The sequence below is a fragment of the Thalassophryne amazonica genome, chromosome 5 (genome assembly GCF_902500255.1).
Source record: "Thalassophryne amazonica chromosome 5, fThaAma1.1, whole genome shotgun sequence".
NCBI lineage: Eukaryota > Metazoa > Chordata > Actinopteri > Batrachoidiformes > Batrachoididae > Thalassophryne > Thalassophryne amazonica.
The window spans coordinates 53,108,010-53,129,802 of NC_047107.1; the positions used below are offsets into that span (position 1 = coordinate 53,108,010).

The 21,793-nt window shown below is 41.6% G+C and overlaps 1 protein-coding gene across 7 annotated transcripts in view; it reads right to left on the minus strand.

The window, feature by feature from the left end:
* The window catches only part of git2a (G protein-coupled receptor kinase interacting ArfGAP 2a), a 54,454-nt gene that overhangs the window by 23,777 nt on the left and 8,884 nt on the right, over positions 1 to 21,793 (minus strand). For all 7 annotated transcript variants that reach the window (XM_034170252.1, XM_034170247.1, XM_034170253.1 and 4 more), the window contains exons 2-4: positions 14,223 to 14,356; positions 282 to 394; positions 34 to 139 (exon numbers count right to left, since the gene is read on the minus strand). In XM_034170252.1, coding sequence (XP_034026143.1) covers positions 34 to 139; positions 282 to 394; positions 14,223 to 14,356 — 353 coding nt within the window. The remainder of the gene's footprint in view (positions 1 to 33; positions 140 to 281; positions 395 to 14,222; positions 14,357 to 21,793) is intronic.

A 21,793-nucleotide genomic window follows, 5' to 3' on the forward strand; every position in this document is an offset into this window, starting at 1 on the left:
TACTCGTGACTGTGAGCAGTCATTTCTCTTCACCTTGCTTAAATCCTTGGCTGTTGAACTGTCATCTTCTCTACAAGGCATGCGATGAACAAATGCCAGTAACTGGTATTTGGCCTTTATGAATTTTGATTTGTTTGAGCTTTTGGAGATAACCAGAAGCACATATAGAAAAAGGAGAACAAAATGCAGACAGCAGCTATTAATAATGGAATTTTAACATTCAATGATCAGTAGAGCAATCTGTTGGGAAAATGCACGTTTGTCAAAGAAACATTACTCACTGCAATTTGTCCTGAGGGTTGGCTTTGCCTTTTCCACTCATCCCAGATGCAGGGTCCAGCAAGGAATGTTCCCATATTGAATTTGCACCATTGCTGTATAATGTATACACCATCTATGAGAAATAAAATGGATGTTTTGTAAACTGCTTCAGCCACTAAAGAATGTTAACCATCCACCAGTGTTCTACTGTCTTGATGCTCGGTCTTAAACTTAAGGCGCATTAACGCCCTTTTTTCCGCAGACCTTTGCCTTGGATGCCTTAAGAAGAAAATTCAAAGTATTTTCAAGGCATACAGAATTTTGCTATACACCCCAAGTGAATTTGACAAAGGATGTTTTGTGCGATTATGTTATGAAGCTGTTTGTAGAGGATGGCTATGGCGCAGCGTTTAACGAAAAGACATGAAACACAGCATATACTTTTCTCTTTGTGTCGTCCACCTGGGAAGTGGCACACCCACACTTTATTTTCATGTGTGTCAAATTAGGGAGGTCACATGACAGGAAGCTGTGTGATAGGCTGCACAACAAGCCAACAGAAAACTGGGATACAATAACAAACAGGAGCACCAAAATACAAAAGTCAACACCCCCACTTGCTCACATTTGAATAAGTCTCTTTTTATGGATTCAACATAAACAGTTCATACACCAAACATAAACATTTCATATTTCGTCAACTTCAGCTTCGTTGCTGGTTTGGTCAGTATATCTGCAACCATATTGTTAGATGGACAGTATTGCAGGCTTATTTTGCCTTAATTTAACATAGATCTCACAAAATGATATTTAATATCTACATGTTTACACCTTTGCCTGTACATGGGATTTTTGGCTAAGGCTATGGCATTCTGATTGTCTTCATAGACCTTAGATACATATTTGAGACTATCAGTGTTAAGTAACAGCTGTTCCAAATACAAGCATTCCTGTATAGTAGCAGCTAAAGCCATGTATTCCGCTTCACATGTGGATAATGCTACAGTAGGCTGTCTTTTTGTCTTCCATGAGACTAAAGGACCATTTTCATTCAGGCTAATGCAGTATCCAGTAGTACTTCACCGATCTGTTACATCGACAGCCCAATTTGCATCATTATATGCATGTATTACATTCTCTTTAGCACATTTCTTAAAGCACAATGTTTTGTTTGGTGTTCCTTTCAAATACCTAAAAACATGCTTGACTGTATTCCACTGTTGTACAGTTGGATTTGTAAAATACTGTGATAGCATACTTATAACAAAGCTTAAATCTGGCCTTGTACATGTTGCCAAGTAGATTAAGTTACCTACTGCCTCTCTGTACATTTTAATATCACTCATAACCTCAGCATTGTCAGTGTAGTTAAGTTTTTGCTCACAAGGAGTAGCTCTTGGCTTACAGTTTTGCATGTCAAACCTCTCCAATATTTTTTCAACATATTTGCATTGTGACATTTTAATATAGTCAACATCTTGCTCAAAATCAATACCAAAAAATGTGTTAGTTGTCCTAAATCTTTCATCTTAAATTTTGATGTGAGCATCTCTTTTACATCTTTGAGAGTATTCTCATCACTGGCAGCAATAATCAGATCATCAACCCATATGATTATAAACACCTTTGTAGTGTCCGTAACATTTGTGTATACACAATAATCTGCAGGGTTTTGAACAACCTTGTTTTCACATAGATATTCATGTAACATTTTGTTCCAGTTTCTGCCAAGCTATTTAAGTCCATACAAAGATTTTTCCAGTCTATACACAAGTCTTTCATCTTTCTGAGATTTCACCTCATAACCTTCTGGTTGTTCAATATAGAGTTCACACTCTATTGGTGCATGTAAATATGCAGTTTTTACGTCCATCTGGTGAACAATCAAATTTTCTTGTGCCACGTTTTGCAATAACACTCTTATGCTTGTCATGTTAGCAGTTGGTGAAAAGGTTTCATCGTAGTTCACACCTTTGTTTTGACTGTAACCTTTGGCAACATATCGTGCCTTATATTTGTCTGATCCATCATTATTCTTCTTCATTGCAAAGACCCATTTACCCCCCACTACAACTTTGCCTGCAGGTCGGTTGGTCAGGGTAAAGGTCATATTCTCTTTTAATGAATGCATTTCCTCATCCACTGCTGTAATCCATTCTTTTGCATTCACTGATGTTACAGCTTCTTTATAAGTTTGGGGCACATTACACATCAGTCTGTAACAATAGTCAATGTTAGATAAATCATCATCAATGCCACAAACATAGTCATTTAGATAAGCTGGTCTTTTTATCTCTGACAGGATATCGTTCCTGTTCAGCTTCATCTTTTTGTGTGCGGCTAATACATACCACTGGGTCATTTCCTGTGGGCAGTTCATGGTCAGAATTACCAGGAGTGCTTTCTGAATTTACATCTGGCACATTGTTTGCTCTGGGATTAGTTCTAACTACAAAATCATCATCATCATCATCCAGAGTCACATTTGTCTCAGTTTTCATTCTAGATACAAATTCCACTAGTCTGTGTTTCTGTATTTTCTTGCTGCTAGGATAGTATACCATACAGGCTGGACTATTCTTATCATATCCAACAAAAATACATTTCTCACACCTTGAGTCCAATTTTCCTTTATCATGTTTGTAAGTGTAACACACACATCCAAACTTCTGCATTCTAGACATGTTCGGCTGTCTGCCCGTTAGCATGAAGTAGGGTGTCTGCTTAGTGCGGTTGTTAAAACACCTATTTCGCACTACAGCAGCGGTCTGGACTGCGTAGGTCCATAACATCTTTAGTAGTCCACTTTCTATAAACATGCACCTAGCCATGTCAAATAAGGTCCTCCAATTTTGTTCCGCAGTACCATTCTTCTGTGGAGAGTATGGAACAGAGGTTTCATGTCTGATACAATTTTTACTTAGTAATGCTTTGTATTCTCTTCCTGCAAATTCTGTACCATTGTCTGACCGGATACATTTAATTTTCCCATATGGAGCCATGTCAGCAATAAACTTTTCGGTAGCTTGTGCTGTGTCACATTTTTCAAGAAATATATAAAGACAGCATTAGAATAATCGTCTGTAAAAGATAATGCATATTTCTGACCATCTCTGGACATTGGGTCTATAGGTCCTGCTAAGTCTGTATGCACCATTACCAGAGGTGCTTTCGCTCTTGCATCTGGCCCTCTGTTCCTAGTTTGAACAAACTTCCCCTGAGTGCAGACTTTACATGGTGGCATAGGTTCATCTCTTCTCTTAATTTTCATGCTAAACACCACATTTTCCAATTTCAGTATATCTCCATAATTGCAATGGCCTAAAATCTCATGCCAACTCTGCAAGTCATAGCATTTTTTTTACACCGGTCACCACACTCATTGTCTATTGTGTGTAAGTAATATAGTTTATTGTGTATGGGGAATTTTGTACACTCTGTGTAGAAGAACATTCTTCCCGTCTCTGAAGAACGCAGTGGCTCTGCTTGAGGTGGCAGCTTTCACAGAAAAAATGTCCTGCGGATATGTGGGGATGAACAGTGCGTTCCTCAACACTGTCTGAAGACGTCGCCCTCTGCTGTCGACCAAACACACCTCCACATTCCCTCAATGTTTACGCTCCGTTTACACACAGATGGTAAGAGCTCCCGGAAGCGTCCCGGAAGAGTTTTTGGTCGTCTTAAGGATCACACGCCGTTGTTAACGCCGGCACTAGGGGGCATGGCTTAGTTCCGGCTTTACCGGGAATCGTCCAAAAAATTATTCAACATGTCAAATAATTCCGGGAGCGCTCCCGGAGACCTCCCGTGGCGACAGCGACAACGCGAACAACGGCGTTTGATACTTTTTAATCGCCGTTTCATCCTGCCGCTTCCTGTAGTGCCGCAGCTCTCGTCGCACAGCGATGACCAATCAGGGACTGAATATGTAGTGACGTGGAGATGTCTGGAGTTTGAAGATGTGAATATGTCCTGTATCTGGTAGCAGCCCATGAGCAGGACTTATGTCTCTTTTGTCCTTTATTTTACAATCATGACAGAGTTTTTGGAGTGAACAGCAGCACCACAGCAGCGTGGAGCGGAGTTTCTTTTTATTTTACGTGCATGCGCGCAAATCGTCCTGGAGATTATTTTGCTTATTAGCTACACAGCTGTATAATAAAGCAAATGGTGACTGGCTTCTAAACACAATTATGACAGAGTTTTTTGGGGGAAAGAGCGAGGAGGAGCCCCGCTGAGCGGAGTTTCTTTTTTTCTTTCTTTTTTTTTACGTGCGCGCGCTCCACCCCTTTCCACCGCGAAAACAGCCGGAACTACTGCGAACTTCGGTCTATGTACTACTCGCCGACAAAACCGTCTATGTGTAACCTGGGCTTTAGTGACCCTGGTGCACCTGGAGCCATCTGCCAATTCCACGCAATGTGTACCGGCCTGGAAACTGTTGTCAAACCTCCGGAACTTCCCGATGTCCGTGATGATGTGTGATGTTGCACCAGCGTCCACCATTAGGCCTCTCCGTTTGACGTTGTCCACCCGCATCTCAGCGTTGCTCACTCGAAAAGGGTATTCCTTGTCGTCTCCTCGGCCGCTTTCCGTACGTTGTCCCGCTACTTTCTCCGCCTGCAGGTCCCACTGCTGTGCATGGTACTCTTACAGTGACTGCACCACTGTTTTCTCTGACATGTTTTAGCTATGTGACCTCTCGTCCCACACTTGTAACACACCATGTCAGTACTCGCCCCAGAATCATTTGCACTTCTAGGTGCATATTTTGTACCAAATTGCGCTTTTGCTTTCCTTACATTGTCCTCAGATGCACTCGAGCGCATATTTTAAATGTCCTCATATCTTTTAAGTTTGGTTTTGAACTCCACAAAAGTCAGATTATCAGCATCATTGCTCTGAGTAATATGTATAGCAAATGGTTTAAATGTCTCTGGTAGCCCTTTTAGAACCACTACTATCAATAGTCTGTCATTCAGAACCTCACCTGTACCTCTTAAAGCAGTTATTGCAGTCTCAGCTCTTATGACGTATTCAATAACCGACTCGATGACTTTTTCAGTGAAGTCAGCTCAGTATACAAACTGATTATCCTGGGCTTTCTTTTGCCAGCATAATATTTACGCAGGATCTCCAGCGCTGCTCGTCCGTCATCCGCTGCCTCCCACGTAATAAGCGACAAACTTTTATCATCCAGGAAATGTATAAGCTCCGCATAGGCTTCGGCATTTTTCGCCTCGTCCTCATCCGCCTCATCGTCAGTGGGCTCCGATAAAATAGTCTTTTTGCAAACAAAGGTGGCCCAAAAACTTTATCTCCCATAATTCATAATTCTTCTCATCTCCATCAAAAAGAAGTCGTGACCAGCGGCTGCTTGTCGCTGCATCCTTCTCTCTTGTGCTCATTTTAGCAGGCCTACTCACTCAGGCTCAGGTGCATGCAGTGATCGTCGCAACATTCACCTGTCCGCTTTGCATTAAAACTGTGTTGTGATCCTGGGCCCATAACCTGTTAGCAGAGGATGGCTATGGTGCAGCGTCTAACGAAAAGACATTTCTCTTTGTGTTGTCCACCTGGGAAGTGGCACACCCACACTATTATTTTCACGTGTGTCAAATTAGGGAGGTCACATGACAGGAAGCTGTGTGATAGGCGACACAACAAGCCAACAGAAAACTGGGATACAATAACAAATGGGAGCACCAAAATACAAAAGTCAACAGAAGCAAAAAAAAGTTCTCGGGATGGGTCTTGACAATGACAAAATATATGTGGCTATGTGTATGTTTCTTAAGATTAACAGTGAAGCAAGTGGGCCACGAAAAAAAAAAAACAACTTAAAGTTTTTGGCAAGTCCCTGGCGGAGGGGTCCAGGGGTTCTCCCCCTAGAAAAATACTGAAATCTCAGATGCATTCTGGTGCAATTTCAGGTCTATTTATCCACCAAAAAATCTCAAAAAAATAAAAAAATTTTGTTGGGTCAGGTTCATTTTTCTACCCTCGACAAGAGTTTTTCCACATAACTTGTATCGTCATGATACAAGTTGTGTGAAAAGACTATTTTTCCATATTGGCAAGACGACAAAACTATAATACACAGTCCGTCACATGGATTAGAATATGGTGTTACTATTTCATAAAACCACATATTTACATAGGACTGTTATGACCCCTTCACACATAACACGAAGTTGGGCAAAAGAAGCAGGAACTGGCTAAAAAAAAAAAAAAAAACACACACAAAAAAACAAAAAACAAAAATGGGGAACCGTGCAAACATTCCACCTGCTGCGACCTTCGGAGGGACAAATGGTCGGACAAGGCGCGAACGATACCGTGGCAACAGTTTCGTACACGCCCGCGCGTGCGCACAAACATAGTGCGAGCACTTGGAAAGTGTGACACCACATCGCGCCACTGCTGGGGGTGGGACACCACAATAAATAAATAAATAAACACACCACAATTTCTAATATTTAATCCCTCTTATCAAGCGGACAATACAAGTATGATCCTTCTGTTCCTCTGACTAACACCCATGGTCATAGACAAAGTTATGAACTGACATGAATGAAGCCATGCAATCTCATCATGTCTACATCTGTCAGCGCCGTGCTGAAGGACACCACGTCATGTGGGCCATAGCCGACGTCGTGGAGGTGACATTCAAATCACCAGCTGATTGCACACATGATCAGACGATTCTTTTCACATGGGACAGCCTGCTGATGTGCGCACTGATGCAGTCGTTCCAGCTGTGACTTGCGAGTCCATAGATCTCAACAGCAACAGCTGGTGCGGACACGCCCACCTGTCGCCCAACTCAGCTCACAGATAAAAGTCTTACTCTCTGTTCCTTTGTTATGTGATTGTTTATTTTATGTATTTGTTATGTATTTATGTACAACCTAAATTCCAATGAAGTTGGGATGTTGTGTGAAACGTAAATAAAAACAGAATACAATGATTTGCAAATCCTCTTCAACCTATATTCAATTGAATACACCACAAAGACAAGATATTTAATGTTCAAACTGACAGACTTTGTTGTTTTTATGCAAATATTTGCATATTTTGAAATGGAGTCCTGCAACACGTTTCAAAAAAGCTGGGACAGTGGTATGTTTACCACTGTGTTACATCACCTTTCCTTCTAACAACACTCAATAACTGTTTGCGAATTGAGGACACTAACTGTGAGTGTCATGATTAGGTACAAAAGGAGCATCCCCAAAAGGCTCAGCTGTTTACAAGCAAAGATGGAGCGAGGATCACCACTTTGTGAACAACTGCATTAATAAAATAGCCCAACAGTTTAAGAACAATGTTTTTCAATCTTCAATTGCAAAGAATTTAGGGATTCCACCATCTATAGTCCATAATATAATCAGAAGATTCAGAGAATCTGGAGACCTTTCTACACGTAAGCAGCAAGGCCGAAAACCAACATTGAATTCCCGTGACCTTCGATCCCTCAGGCAGCACTGCGTTAAAAACCGACATCATTGTGTAAAGGATCTTACTGCGTGGGCTCAGGAACACTTCAGAAAACCGTTGTCAGTTAACACAGTTCGTCGCTACATCTACAAGTGCAAGTTAAAACTCTGCCATGCAAAGCAAAAGCCATACATCAACAACATCAACAACAAATAGTTGGAAATTATGGACGTCGTGTCCTCTGGACAAAAGAGGAAAAAGACCATCCAGATTGTTAGCAGCGCTAAGTTTAAAAGCCAGCATCTGTGACAGTATGGGAGTGTGTTAATGCCCATGGCATTAACACGCCTCGGCAACTTACACATCTGTGATGGCACCATTAATGCTGAAAGGTACATCCAGGTTTTGGAGCAACACATGCTGCCATCCAAGCAATGTCTTTTTCAGGGACGTCCCTGCTTATTTCAGCAAAACAATGCCAAGCCACATTCTGCACGTGTTACAACAGCGTGGATTCGTAGAAAAAGAGTGCGGGTACTAGACTGGCCTGCCTGCAGTCCAGACCTGTCGCTTATTTAAAATGTGCGGCGCATTATGAAGCGCAAAATATGACAACGGAGACCCCGGACTGTTGAACAACTGAAGTCGTACATCAAGCAAACATGGGAAAGAATTCCACCGACAAAGTTTCAACAGTTAATGTCCTCAGTTCCAAAACACTTAAGTGTTGTTAGAAGGAAAGGTGATGTAACACAGTGGTAAACATAACACTGTCCCAGCTTTTTTGAAACGTGTTGCAGGTATCCATTCCAAAACGAGCAAATATTTGCACAAATACAATAAAGTTTATCAGTTTGAACATTAAATATCTTGTCTTTGTGGTGTATTCAATTGAATATAGGTTGAAGAGGATTTGCAAATCATTGTATGCTGTTTTTATTTACATTTTACACAACGTCCCAACTTCATTGGAATTTGGGTTGTATGTAGTTAATGTTGTATGTATTTATTTAATTGTCCTGGCTCTGTTCTCGGTGTTTTAATTTAACATGTCGTGTGCACTAAGTCACCGTCGTGGTGGAAGGTTCATTAGAGGGCTGGCCGGCTGTCACACCATGTTCAAGTTCACACCATGCCGTGTGCGCTCAGACGTGGCTGGCCGGAACCCATGTGATCTTTTCTGAGCCCGCCCACACATGTCCATTGCGTGGAGTGTTGTTCATGTTCTTGATGGCACAACATATGTTCTCCAGCTGAGTTGCGAGTACACAGCGGTCAGCTGTTCCAGCTGGACATTACAGCGGTCCAGATGCATGCTGTGCTGGACAGTGATAGCACTCCAGCCACCTCAGCCACACCTGACAATGTTGGATCATGGCAGGTGGAGAAATGTGGAGAGAGTGGGTCGAATGGCCGTTCATCTGGGATTTGCCACCATTTGGCCGCAGGTGTGAAGGCTGCTTCGATCGCGCCTTTCGGCCGCGGTGCAACATGGCCGATGATTTCATTCAGCTCTTCGGCTGCAGCACAACATATCCGATCTGTGTTGGACACGTCGTGCGAATGCTGCAAACACAATCAGATGGTAGTGTGACCTCATCTTGCTCTCCATTTGAATGAGTTTCTGCCGCGAGCGGCACACAAACAGAGTGCATGTTATGTGCCCAAATGGTTGTGGTGACTGCTATACAAAGCGTTCGAGGCGGCTCAGATTTTTCATGAGTGGCATACGATTCCTCCTTCGTGCGCCAGCCAGCTTCAATAATGTTATGTGTGAAGGGGCCCTGAAGACCCCATCACACATAGGAAGAATGAGCAGGAATCAGGCCAAAATGGCAAATATGACCATAATTGGACGCAGCCGGGAGGGAAAGAGGCGTGGTCAGCTTTGTCAGAACAAATCAAGACTACCTCATCCACACCTGCACGATTACATCCAAACAGTTAGATGACATAGACTGCCATCAGATGGCCATAAAAGACGCTGAAGACTGCCCGATGTCCAAACGTCTGGATGGCAAACACGGGACCCTAGTGGGAGGGAGCGCTGTGTTCCTCCCTTTCCACAGTCCCTGCCAGTACTGGACACTGGAGTACAACCAACGTATGGACCGGACTCATGCCATATGTGTCCAAGATGGCATGGTGCAGTCATTCAGTCATGCAATCACATCTGTGCTTGTCCTCTCCTACACAGCGCTACTGACCTCACGTGCGTATATGTAGAGCAGGTGCTGGACTAATGGATGACATGATGGCTGTGTGTGTGTGTGTGTGTGTGTGTGTGTGTGTGTGTGTGTGTGTGTGTGTGTGTGTGTGTGTGTGTGTGTGTGTGTGTGTGTGTGTGTTCTTAACAGCTGAATGAGCAGCTATGCATGTGTGCGGGGCATGGTGCCATTGTTAACTACTGGACACTGCTGGCAGTGAGCCAAACCCTCCCGTGTGCACAGGATCCATCACATGCAGTCTTTCCAGGGAACTTTAAATTTTTTTTTTTTTTTTCTGTTTTGGCTCGCTTCAGCAGCACAATGCAACTGTGAACACTGCAATGGTTGGATTATAACATGGGATTTATTTTTGCCGTGGTTGATTCCAGCACACAGCAGACGGATGAGAGGATTTTAACCACAGGCTGCAGTCCTGGCTCGACATCCACACTGTGCTGTGAAACATTCCTGAGCCATTGCTGGAGGTGAGATTCATGTTTATTAATGTGGTCATGGCCTGGCACGACATACCTCCTACAGAGTTAGAAGGTGATCAAGTAATAACATGTATATTACAGCGGGGATATCTGTTCAGCTCCATGCCAGACGCGTGCAATAATGCATTGCTGTGCATGTGACCATGGAGAGGCGCGGTGCTTTCAGTTTGATAGCTCGCTGTTCACACCCACTGTACATGATGAATGCCTGCCACATACATGTTATTACATAAATATTTCCTTTGCCCTCCCTCGCCAGGGTCCAGTGGAGGTGGACATGTGTCACAACATGCCGGCAGGCGTTCCTGTGACCGAACGATCTGAGAGCTCAATCAACCGTGATCAGATCATTTCAAATGCTGTCATGATGCCATCAGAATATATAGACTGGGATCAGATGATGCAAAAACTGCACATAGACCGCCGTCAGATGTGCATCACATCTCGATGGCACCAAGAGTGTTTTGAACATGTGCAACACACTCAGGACAGCTGAGCAAATGGGACCAAATACGTAGACTGCTCATAGACTGCCATCCATTGGTCTTCAGACCACACCTCAATACTTCTCGATTGTGGCCAAATGCGTCATTCTGACGCCATTCGGCCTCAATCGGCATATGTGACGGGGGTATTACTGTTCTCTCTCTCTACATTTATCTAAAAATTTGACTTCAGCAATTTGTGATTTTCTAACAACCGATAGTTTTGTAAACTAAAAACAAAATTTGATACAAGTAAAGCTGCATCTACTGTTCATTAAGTCATCAATATAACTTTCAGTTCTCAGGAACACTGATTTGGGTTTAAATTTGATTCTTATTCACTTCTATAAATGGAAGATAATAACAGATTTTTCCATCCAGTGCTGACATCAGCATTTCTGGGATACTCACAACTTAGGTGTTGTGCAAAACAATGCAAAACGTTTTTCACATCAATCTTTGACTTCACCAAGCATGTTAAATATTTAGCATATTTTCCTCCACATAAATATTTCACACCCATGTAACAAGCAACCATAAAATGCAGCTTTAGCAGCTTAACATATCACGTTACCATGGAGACCGTTTGAGAAAAAGTCATGATTTGTCTGAAATAACGTACATAATGTCAACTGACGTCCAAGGCATGTACCCACCAAATATCAAGTTTCTGCGAGCAATAGTTGCCGTGGTACATTGCGGCAAACAAATTTCAGGCGAAAGATTTGACAGTTGTGACCACTGGTGACCTTGAAAAGTAGGTCAAGGTCACCACCCTTCGAACCCATGCGAAGTACTCTTCCAGGGCATGTACTCACTATATATGTAGTTTCTGCGAGCAATAGGTGCCGAACTACGTTGCAGCGAAGGATTTGACAGTTGTGACAATTGGTGACCTTGAAAAGTAGGTCAAGGTCACCGGCCTTCAAACCCAGGCGAAGTGCTCCTCCAAGGTATGTACCCACCAAATATGAAGTTTCTGCGAGCAATAGGTGCCGAGCTACGTTGCGGCGAACAAATTTCAGACGGATGGACAGACAGACAGGACGGACGGACGGACAACCCGGATGCTATATGCCCTGTCTCGCAGCGCAAGCGCCGCGCGGGGCATAATAAAATCACAGACTTACTAGGAGTGTTAATGTGTCTGTATAAATGATAATAAAAAAAGTTGGGTCAGCATTTTGGTCCTTCTCCTCGAGTCAGCCCCATTTGAATTTATTCCTGATGAACTTTCGATGCAAAGCTCATTTTAAAATCTGTAATGGCGTCTCTCATTCGCTGCTGTGTAGAGGAGCGGCAGTGCATTACATTATCCTTCAGTCTCGGATCATGACGTGAAAATGTGAGACTTAATATCCATTGTGACGTCTCACTAGACACATTTCCAATTTAGAGTAGAGAAGCTTGAATCTTCGACTGGACTGGGTTGCTTGACGTGAGGACATTTCGCTTCAAATCGCAGAAGCTTCCTCAGCTAAAATTCTTGCTCTGGTGGTCTGACTTCTGTCTTGACTCTTGTAGAGAAGAATAATCAAGAAGTCACAAAAGCTGGAGTTTTAAACCTAACCAGACCCCTCCTACCGAGAGGTAGACTGCTATAGGCTAGTGACTAAACAACAGCTCTAATTAGCACCTATTGTGCTCTAGTTAGCACCCTCCTAATGACAGGGCAGCTGTCCCTCCCCTGATGGCTCCCTTGATGACTCTGCTGATGACGTGAATGACTCATTACCATGAACAAAAGACTGAAACTGCTTTGACCTGAGTACCCCATTGTAAACAGGGGTTTTTAGACATTTTTAAATTTATACTTAGTCTTCTGTCAAATGTCCTTATTAGTTTTAGTCGTTCACATACAGTTTTTATTTAATCAGGTTTTAGTCAACTAAAGGTCTGGTTATTTCAAGGTTTGTTTCAGTCAAAAGACAACTGAATGTACGCATTTTACTCTCATTTCAGTCAAGACACTTTAGTCTTTAATTAAAAAAACAATTCAATTACTTCTGATCACATTTCAGTCAATATAGTGTTTCATACATTTGAAATACTGAATATTATAATTACATTACAAAATACACTTTTTGAATGATTGAAGATTTGTGGTGTTTTTCCTCAAAATTTTAAATCTGCAAGGCTTCCCGTCAGATACAATTAGACATTTGGTTTTCTTGTCAGTCTTGTGATATATAAAAAAGGGACCAGATATCAGGCCTTTGCTTCCTCTATGGCACATCAGTCAGGAAAAGATGCTCTGTTCGCTCAAGAGGCTCTGTTTATTCCATGTAATTTTGTGTTGTAGCCACAAGGTGGCAGGATTAGTATAGGAAATACAGCCGCTGGCTGTGGAAGAAGCTGCTGCACAACATTGTTACATTTTGGAAACATTTTGATAGTTTAAGCACTTGCAGATGAAAATTAAGTTTTTTTTTTCATGCAAAACAGTCTCGTCTTTCTTCCTCAACAATAATGCATGTTAATATTGTCTTCATCAGTGTTTTAGAACACTGACAGTCTCCTCATCATCTCATCTTAGTCATGAAAAATTTTTTTTACATTTTTTCCATGAATCTGATTGGTTAATCACGTGCAATTTCAAACCTTCAACGCATGCGCAATATAGTCAGTACGCAAAACACCTGCTACGCGTGCTGCTAGCTGTTAGCTGAGAGCAAGACAAAGTCGCCCTACGAAAGTATTGATGTGGATTCTGATACAGAATTAAGATTTCGCAATTGACGGATTTTCACATTAGAAGGATTACTCCGCACCCTGACTGCTGTTGGAACGATGCTGCCTCGGTAAGCCTCGCCGACTGAACTGCCTACAGAAAAATAAACCGTACAAACGATGGAATTGAATTAGAATGGGAATAACCCCCTTGTGTTTGATGATTTGCAAACTTTCATGCTGTTATATGGTCGTAAATAGCCATAAAGCTCTATTTGCGACTGTGTAACCAGCATGAACATCCGCAAATCACCAGACACAACAGGGTTATTCCTGAAATACATTTAGTCTTGTCTCAACTGATGAAATTAACACTAGTTGGCATGCCATGTTGCCTGTCAAAAATTGATCACTTGATTCCAGTTGGAATAAAGTCTGGACACATGGATCTCCTAATCTGTACACGGTTTGTAGAATGCATTATTTTGTGGATGTTTCATTGCAAGCAATAATGGTGCAGAATTCTTCACTTGTATCATAGCTGACATCTCCTGAATAATGATCCATGCTGGCTATATTCTAAGCAGCAATTATGCTTCAGTATTTAAAAACAACAACAACAAAAAAAAGCAAAGTCGTGCTCCACAGCACAATGTTATTACCTGAAGCTGCGTAGGTGGCCATGGTGTGTGGGTCAGGTGACGAACTTGGGAGTTGTGTCTTCCTAGACTTCGATGTACACTGCAGCACTCATCACAAATTAGTACACCCCTGTTTACAGAGGCCCAATGAGGTTCTGTGGATTGAGAAGTAAACCATACAGCAAACCTCATTACTATTTCACTAATCCAAGTGTTCACATTTCCCCCATTCAAGTAAAAAGACGAGGCCAATTGGGGGGAAGAGGAGAAATACAGTGAGGAAAATAAGTATTTGAACACCCTGCGATTTTGCAAGTTCTCTCACTTAGAAATCATGGAGGGTCTGAAATTTTCATCTTAGGTGCATGTCCACTGTGAGAGACATAATCTTAAAAAAAAAAAAAATCCAGAAATCACAATGTATGATTTTTTTAAATAATTTATTTCTATGTTACTGCTGCAAATAAGTATTTGATCCCCTACCAACCAGCAAGAATTCTGGCTCACACAGACCTGTTAATTTTTCTTTAAGAAGCCCTCTTATTCTGCACTCTTTACCTGTATTAATTGCACCTGTTTGAAACTAACCTGTCCACCATAACCAAGACCAAAGAGCTGTCTAAGGACACCAGGAACAAAACTGTAGACCTGCACAAGGCTGGGATGGACTACAGGACAACAGGCAAGCAGCTTGGTAGAAGACAACTGTTATGATTATTTATTAGAAAGTGGAAGAAACACAAGATGACTGTCAATCTCCCTCTGTCTGGGATTCCATGCAAGATCTCACTTTGTGGGGTAAGGATGATTCTGAGAAAGCTCAGAACTACACAGGAGGACCTGGTCAATGACCTGAAGAGAGCTAGGACCACAGTCACAAAGATTACATTAGTAACACATGATGCTGTCATGGTTTAAAATCTTGCAGGGCAGCAAGGTCCCCCTGCCCAAGTCAGTACATGTTCAGGCCCATTTGAAGTTCACCAGTGACCATCTGGATGATCCAGAGGAGGCATGGGAGAAGGTCATGTGGTCAGATGAGACCAGAATAGAGCTTTTTGGAATCAACTCCACTTACCATGTTTAGAGGATGAGAACAACCCCAAGAAAACCATCCCAACCGTGAAGCATAGGGATAGAAACATCATACTCTGGGAGTGCTCTTCTGCAAAGGGAACAGGATGACTGCACCGCATTGAAGGGAGGATGGATGGAGTCATGTATTGCGAGATTTTGGCAAGCAACCTCCTTTCCTCAGTAAGAGCAGTGAAGATGGGTCATGGCTGGGTCTTCCAGCATGACAATGACCCCAAACACACAGCCAGGGCAACTAAGGAGGGGCTCCGTAAGAAGCATTTCAAGGTCCTGGAATGGCCTGGCCAGTCTCCAGAACTGAACTCAATAGAAAATCTTTGGAGGGAGCTGAAACTCCAAACCTGAAAGATCTGGAGAAGATCTGTATAGAGGAGTGGACCAAAATCCCTGCTGCAGTGTGTGCAAACCTGGTGAAAAACTACAGGAAACGTTTGACCTCTGTAATTACAAACAAAGGCTACTGTACCAAATATTAACATTGATTTTCACAGGTGTTCAAATACTTATTTGCAGCAGTAACATACAATTGTTATTTTTTTTTTTTTAAATCATACATTGTGATTTCCGGCTTTTTATTTTTTTTAGATTATGTCTCTCACAGTGGACGTGCACCTAAGATGAAAATTTCAGACCCCTCCATGATTTCTAAGTGGGAGAACTTCAAATACTTATTTTCCTCACTGTAAATAACACACACACACATATATAGGGTGTCCCCAAAAAAATATACAACATTTAAAACACTCGGTTTGACCCTTAAATGCTACAAACTTAATCCCTTTTGTTTCTTTTTTACTTGCAGAGACCCTGAAGTTTATGTTGATGCCAAGCAAGACTCAGGAAAATGCAAGGATTAACCATACTACAGCGAACAAAAATTATTGAGTTTTGGCAGCAGACCAAGAGTGTCAAACAGGTGCAGCGACTTTATGCCAGACTGACAAAATGCAGGGCCAATATTGACATTGGTATGAAAAACTTCAACCTTTCAGCTTTCTATCCAGCCATGAATTTATTTCCTAGACATATGCTTTGACCATTTTCTTTGCTGATGAAATGCTGCGTATTTTTGGGGGGACACCTGATATAGATATAGATAGATAGATAGATAGAGATAGATAGAGATAGATAGAGATAGATAGATAGATATAGATAGAAAAACAAACAAAAAAAGGGGAGAGAGAGAGAGGGATTTTACAAAAGGTTACAGTTACGGTCATTTTCAAAGACAATCACGTTCTTGAAAATTTCCAATCCGGATTTTGCACAGAGCCAACACTTTTAAAAGTACATAACAGCACTCTATCTGTTGATGGAGGGAACCCTGCTGCTGGATTCTGTTTGATCTCACAGCAGCCTTTAGCACTATGGACCACATCATACTTGTTTCCCAGTTAGAACATCTTGTTGGCATTCATGGCACTGTACTTAAGTGGCTTAAACCATATTTGGCTGAGAGGAGTCTTTCTATTATGACTGGTGGTGACCTCTCCTTATCAGTAAGCCTCTTTGTTGTGGAGTGCCACAGGGGTCTATTCTTGGCCCTATTCTATTTTCATTGTACATATTGTCATTGGGGTCAGTTATAGGTGAGCACAACCTGTCCTTTCATTGTTATGCAGATGATCTGCAAATCTATCTGCCTATCATATTTAATCTGTTGACAATTACTTTCCCGTTGACTGTCTTAACATCTAGCCTCTCCAACACTAGTATGATTAGCACGGACTGTCTTTAATCAGAATAATCATAATTGATACATAGATTTTATTACTTCATCACATGGGCTCACATCACATATATCATGAGCTCTGTCCTTATACACTGATAATCCTAATTCATACATTAACTTTATTAATTCATTCATTTATTACAGAATTTCTATTCATTACAGAATGACTATTTTTAAAATCTTTAGTGTGCTAGCCTTGACATATCAGTTCTCTCAAATACACACGTGATCTCATAAAATAAATAAAATAATCTTGTTCACATTCCTTGGAAACAAACTCATAGAAACACATTGTGTCTAAAGTGCGTAGCTCAGACTGCTGTAAGCAGTTTTTCAGTTAATATGGCATGACGTGAATAAAGCCTTGATAGTAAGGTTTTCATGTTAAACCAAAAATAAACCTTTTACTGTTACAAAATGCCAAGAGGAAGCTTTGACCCGCAATATAGACTGCAATAATGATGGAAGAGGGGAAAGGAAAAGCCACCCCCTGTAGGCAGCAATAAGTGTAAGCCTTTAAGGCATGCACTGTGTTAAACGGAAGCTTGCAGTTTTGAGCAATAAAACAATTTTCCCTTTCAACACACTATAAAGGCAACGGACATGAAAATATCACACTTTTCAGATAAGGTATGGATTTAGCCACTGAGAATGTATGCCTATAAAATGCGGTGTACAACATGACCAAAAATAAATATTTATTTAACCTAGACCTTTTTAAACCACTGCACCTCAACAGAACCCTCTGTGAAAACTCCTGACGTTTTGCAGTGATACAACAGTCATTGGTCTCTTCCATGACTGTGATGGGTCTGCATACATATGAGAGGTTAAAGAGCTGGTGTTCTGGTGTGGTCACAGCAACCTGGAACTGAATGCAGTCAAAACTGTGGACATGGCAGTGGACTTGAGAAGAAGGACCATCCACACTGCAGAAAAAAAAAATATTTGATGCCAACCTACCCTCCATCCAAGACTGATATACCTCCAAACTGAGAAAATGAGCAGGAGGCATCACTCCAAACCCCACACATCCCAGACACAGTCGGTTTCAACATCTTCCCTCTGGGAACCGCTAAAGATTACTCAGCAGACACAAGATCATCTTCTTTCCACAGGCCATCAACTTGCCAAACACCTTATGGTAAATTGCTGTAAATAATACAAAAGGTACATGGATATGACTCAACCATTTATCTTTCTGTAACACAAGCAGAGCAGCTGACCTACATACACCTTACACATCACTGCACATTACTGTATATATTATTTATTGTCATTTGGTTGGTGGGTTGTATGTCATGTGACATGGATTATTCATACCATTTGCTGTTGTGTTTCGTTTACCGTGCAATAGTTCTTTTTAGCATGCAATTTTGGTGCTATATGAAATGTGCTACTGCACGCTCCGACTACTGCGCATGTGCACAGTACCAGGGGCGACGTTTAGCTAAACATGGCAGAGTTTGTTTTGCTGGCGGACGATGATTTGAAGGCGCTAACTGAAGCTGCTAATTCTTCTAACACAAAAGCAAATCCACTACACTGTAAGACGTCTGGAGGCATAAAGAGCTGTTAGGATGAAAACCTGGACAAACTTCTGATGTGTTTTTTTTTTTCTTTTTTTTTTTTGCTGGACTAAGGAACTGCATGAAGGGGGTTTTTTTTTGGGGGGGGGGGGAGTACACGAAGTCGGTGCATGGCATCACGGACATACATCGTCGTAATTATTATTATCAGGCGCGCACGTGCATGCCTGACAAGCTGCAGAAAGCATTCTGAGCCATCTAAAAAGGTCATTTGTCATGTTTACATTATCATGGTTTGGTAAAACAGTTGTGTGTTCTTTCCTCCTTGTGTGCAGCTGTTAAAGTATGTTTATAGATTTAACTTCTTGATATAATCGTTCAGACGAGCTGTGCTCTGGTGTGATCCGCTGACGTCACCACTCGCTCTGTTTACTTCTTTGCTCTACATCCTGTTGGCGATTAGATTGTGCCACAATAAGGTAAGAATACACAACTGTTTTACCAAACCATGACAATGTGAACACAAAATAATTATTTTATATACACAGCGTCGAGCGCAGAGTGCATGGCAGGTGGTAGAACAAAGAACGGCATCCAGCTGTGATCACAGCAGGTGGGATCACCATGACGACATGCATGCTACTAGGGCTGAAACGATTAACCGAGTAATTCGAATAATTCGATTACAAAAAATGTTCGAGGCAAATTCTTTGCCTCGAAGCTTCGTTTAAAGCTGTAGCACATATGCCAGGCCTGTAGGCGGCACTGTACCGCTCCCACAAAAAACCAAGAAGAAGACCGTAGAGCATGCCCATAACTAATGTAAGCGCTAATCAATGTAGCAGGTGATGCTACAAGTTTATAAAGCCACATGCTGAGTAAAATAAAGACTTTTAAGAGAAAGGGTCTGTGCTGATTGTCTGAAAACGGGCTTTCAGACCTAATTTTTTTTTTTTATGTGGTTTGCTCCACTGGCTTCTCTCCACCTCCGCTCCTCTTTCCATGACAAAAACTCCTGTAACAGTGGAATGTGCGGTTCATTTCTAAACTGGACGCTGTGTTTTATCCGGGACGTCGTCTGACTAGCACAGGAATTGTGAAAAGACGTGGACATCAGCACTTTTTTGGCACATTGAGACAGACGTGTGGAGGAATTCCACGCGTCACGGCGGTGCCGCATGGCGCAAAGCAACGCCGTGATGAAGCCTCACGGGACATGTTCCATGACAAAATCTCTTGTTAAAAGTGAAATCTGCCAGAAAATGGTTGATGTCCAGCTCTTGTGATAACCAGAGAAAGTGCACACCCGGCTCCACAGAGCCATCCGTTTAGAAATGATCCGGTGATTTGTGGCTCTCGATGGCGGCACGGAGCGCGGCGCGCCAAGTGTCCTTAAAGCTGTAGTAACAGTCCTTATTCTCTGTGAAGCTCGTAAAATTTTCACAGAAAGCCAGATAAATTTTTCGAATGGTTTCCAGCTGCCAGTCTCTAACAGTTTCTGAAAATCATTCCGCCATTTCCTGACAATGAAAATCCGCCGAGGGGGTGGACCACTCCTCACTCAAAGCCTGCTCACAGGCGAAAGACGCAACCGACAGGCGTGGAAAAACTCACGCATGCGCACGAGGGTTCAAGCTTGTCTGACGTAATCACACGTGATTCAAATCCATATGGTTTTTGAAAAAAATAATAAGGTCGGATACTTTTCTAATAGACCTCGTATTTCCGAAGATCCATTACAGCAAGCAGCTCAAGACCAAAAAGACTGTAAAAGTTCACACGCACACCCCTACAGGCTAGACGGAGTGTCTGGCACACTAACAGAACAGACAGTGAAGAGTGACGTGCCCACAGCAGCAGTTGAAGTCTGGGTGCAACAGCTGATGGGCTTCCTGGTCACATTCTGGCATCTGCTCTTTGTTTGAGTTCTCTTTCCAACTCTCTGGTGATCCCTTAGTGCTGACATATCAATTTTACTGTTTTCTTAACAAGTGGTGCTTAATTTAATACCAGAGATAGAACTCTAAAAATATTCAGACCTAACAACTGCTAAGAGTGGAACAGAAGGGGAATCCCCACCAGCTGCTTTGGGGGAGCTGACTTATTGGAACAAAGAGATGATGACAGACAAGACTGTGTTGATTGTGACACTTAAACATTTAGAGTGGCTGTTACTCATTTTACTGTATTAAAAGAGACAAGTTGACAGGTAATGTATCTTCATCAGTAACCACTTTGACTCAGCTTTACAAAAAGACATGTGGTGTTCTTATATTTTAGACATACTGCGCCTCAAAAGAAAAAAATTCTCCCATTCAAACCACGTATTGAATTCTCTCTGCATCCTGTTTTGCTTCCTGTACCTGCTGAAAAACATCACGTCAATTCTACAATATAAGCCAGACTTCTAAAAAAAAAACAAAAAGTACCTCAGCACAATGAAATACTACGTTCAGCATTCGCAAGTGCTATTTGAGCAATGTTACTTCCTTCTCTTAAAACATAAGCAGTACCTGTTTTGTAAAACATTTAAATACACAATGCTAAAATGCCTTTTGGCCATATAAGCATAGTCTTCTTTATAATTTGCAGTTGTTTAATTGGCATTCCAGTGCAAAGTGTGTGTATATATATATATATATATATATATATATATATATATATATATATATATATATATATATATATATATATATACACACACACACACACAACCCCTGGCAATAATTATGGAATCACCGACCTCGGAGGATGTTCATTCAGTTGTTTAATTTTGTAGAAAAAAGCAAATCATAGACATGACACAAAACTAAAGTAATTTCAAATGGCAACATTCTGGATTTAAGAAACACTATAAGAAATCAGAAAAAAAATTGTGGCAGTCAGTAACGGTTACTTTTTTAGACCAAGCAGAGGGAAAAAAATATGGACTCACTCAATTCTGAGGAATAAATTATGGAATCATCAAAGCGTCATCAAAGTGTCAAGACAGAAAACTTAAAGCACTATGTCTCAAAAATCGAAAATGCACAACAAAACAAATGAGGAATGAATGGGAGGAAACTGGAGTCAACGTCTGTGACCGAACTGTAAGAAACCACCTAAAGGAAATGGGATTTACATACAGAAAAGCTAAACGAAAGCCATCATTAACACCTAAACAGAAAAAAACAAGGTTACAATGGGCTAAGGAAAAGCAATCGTGGACTGTGGATGACTGGATGAAAGTCATATTC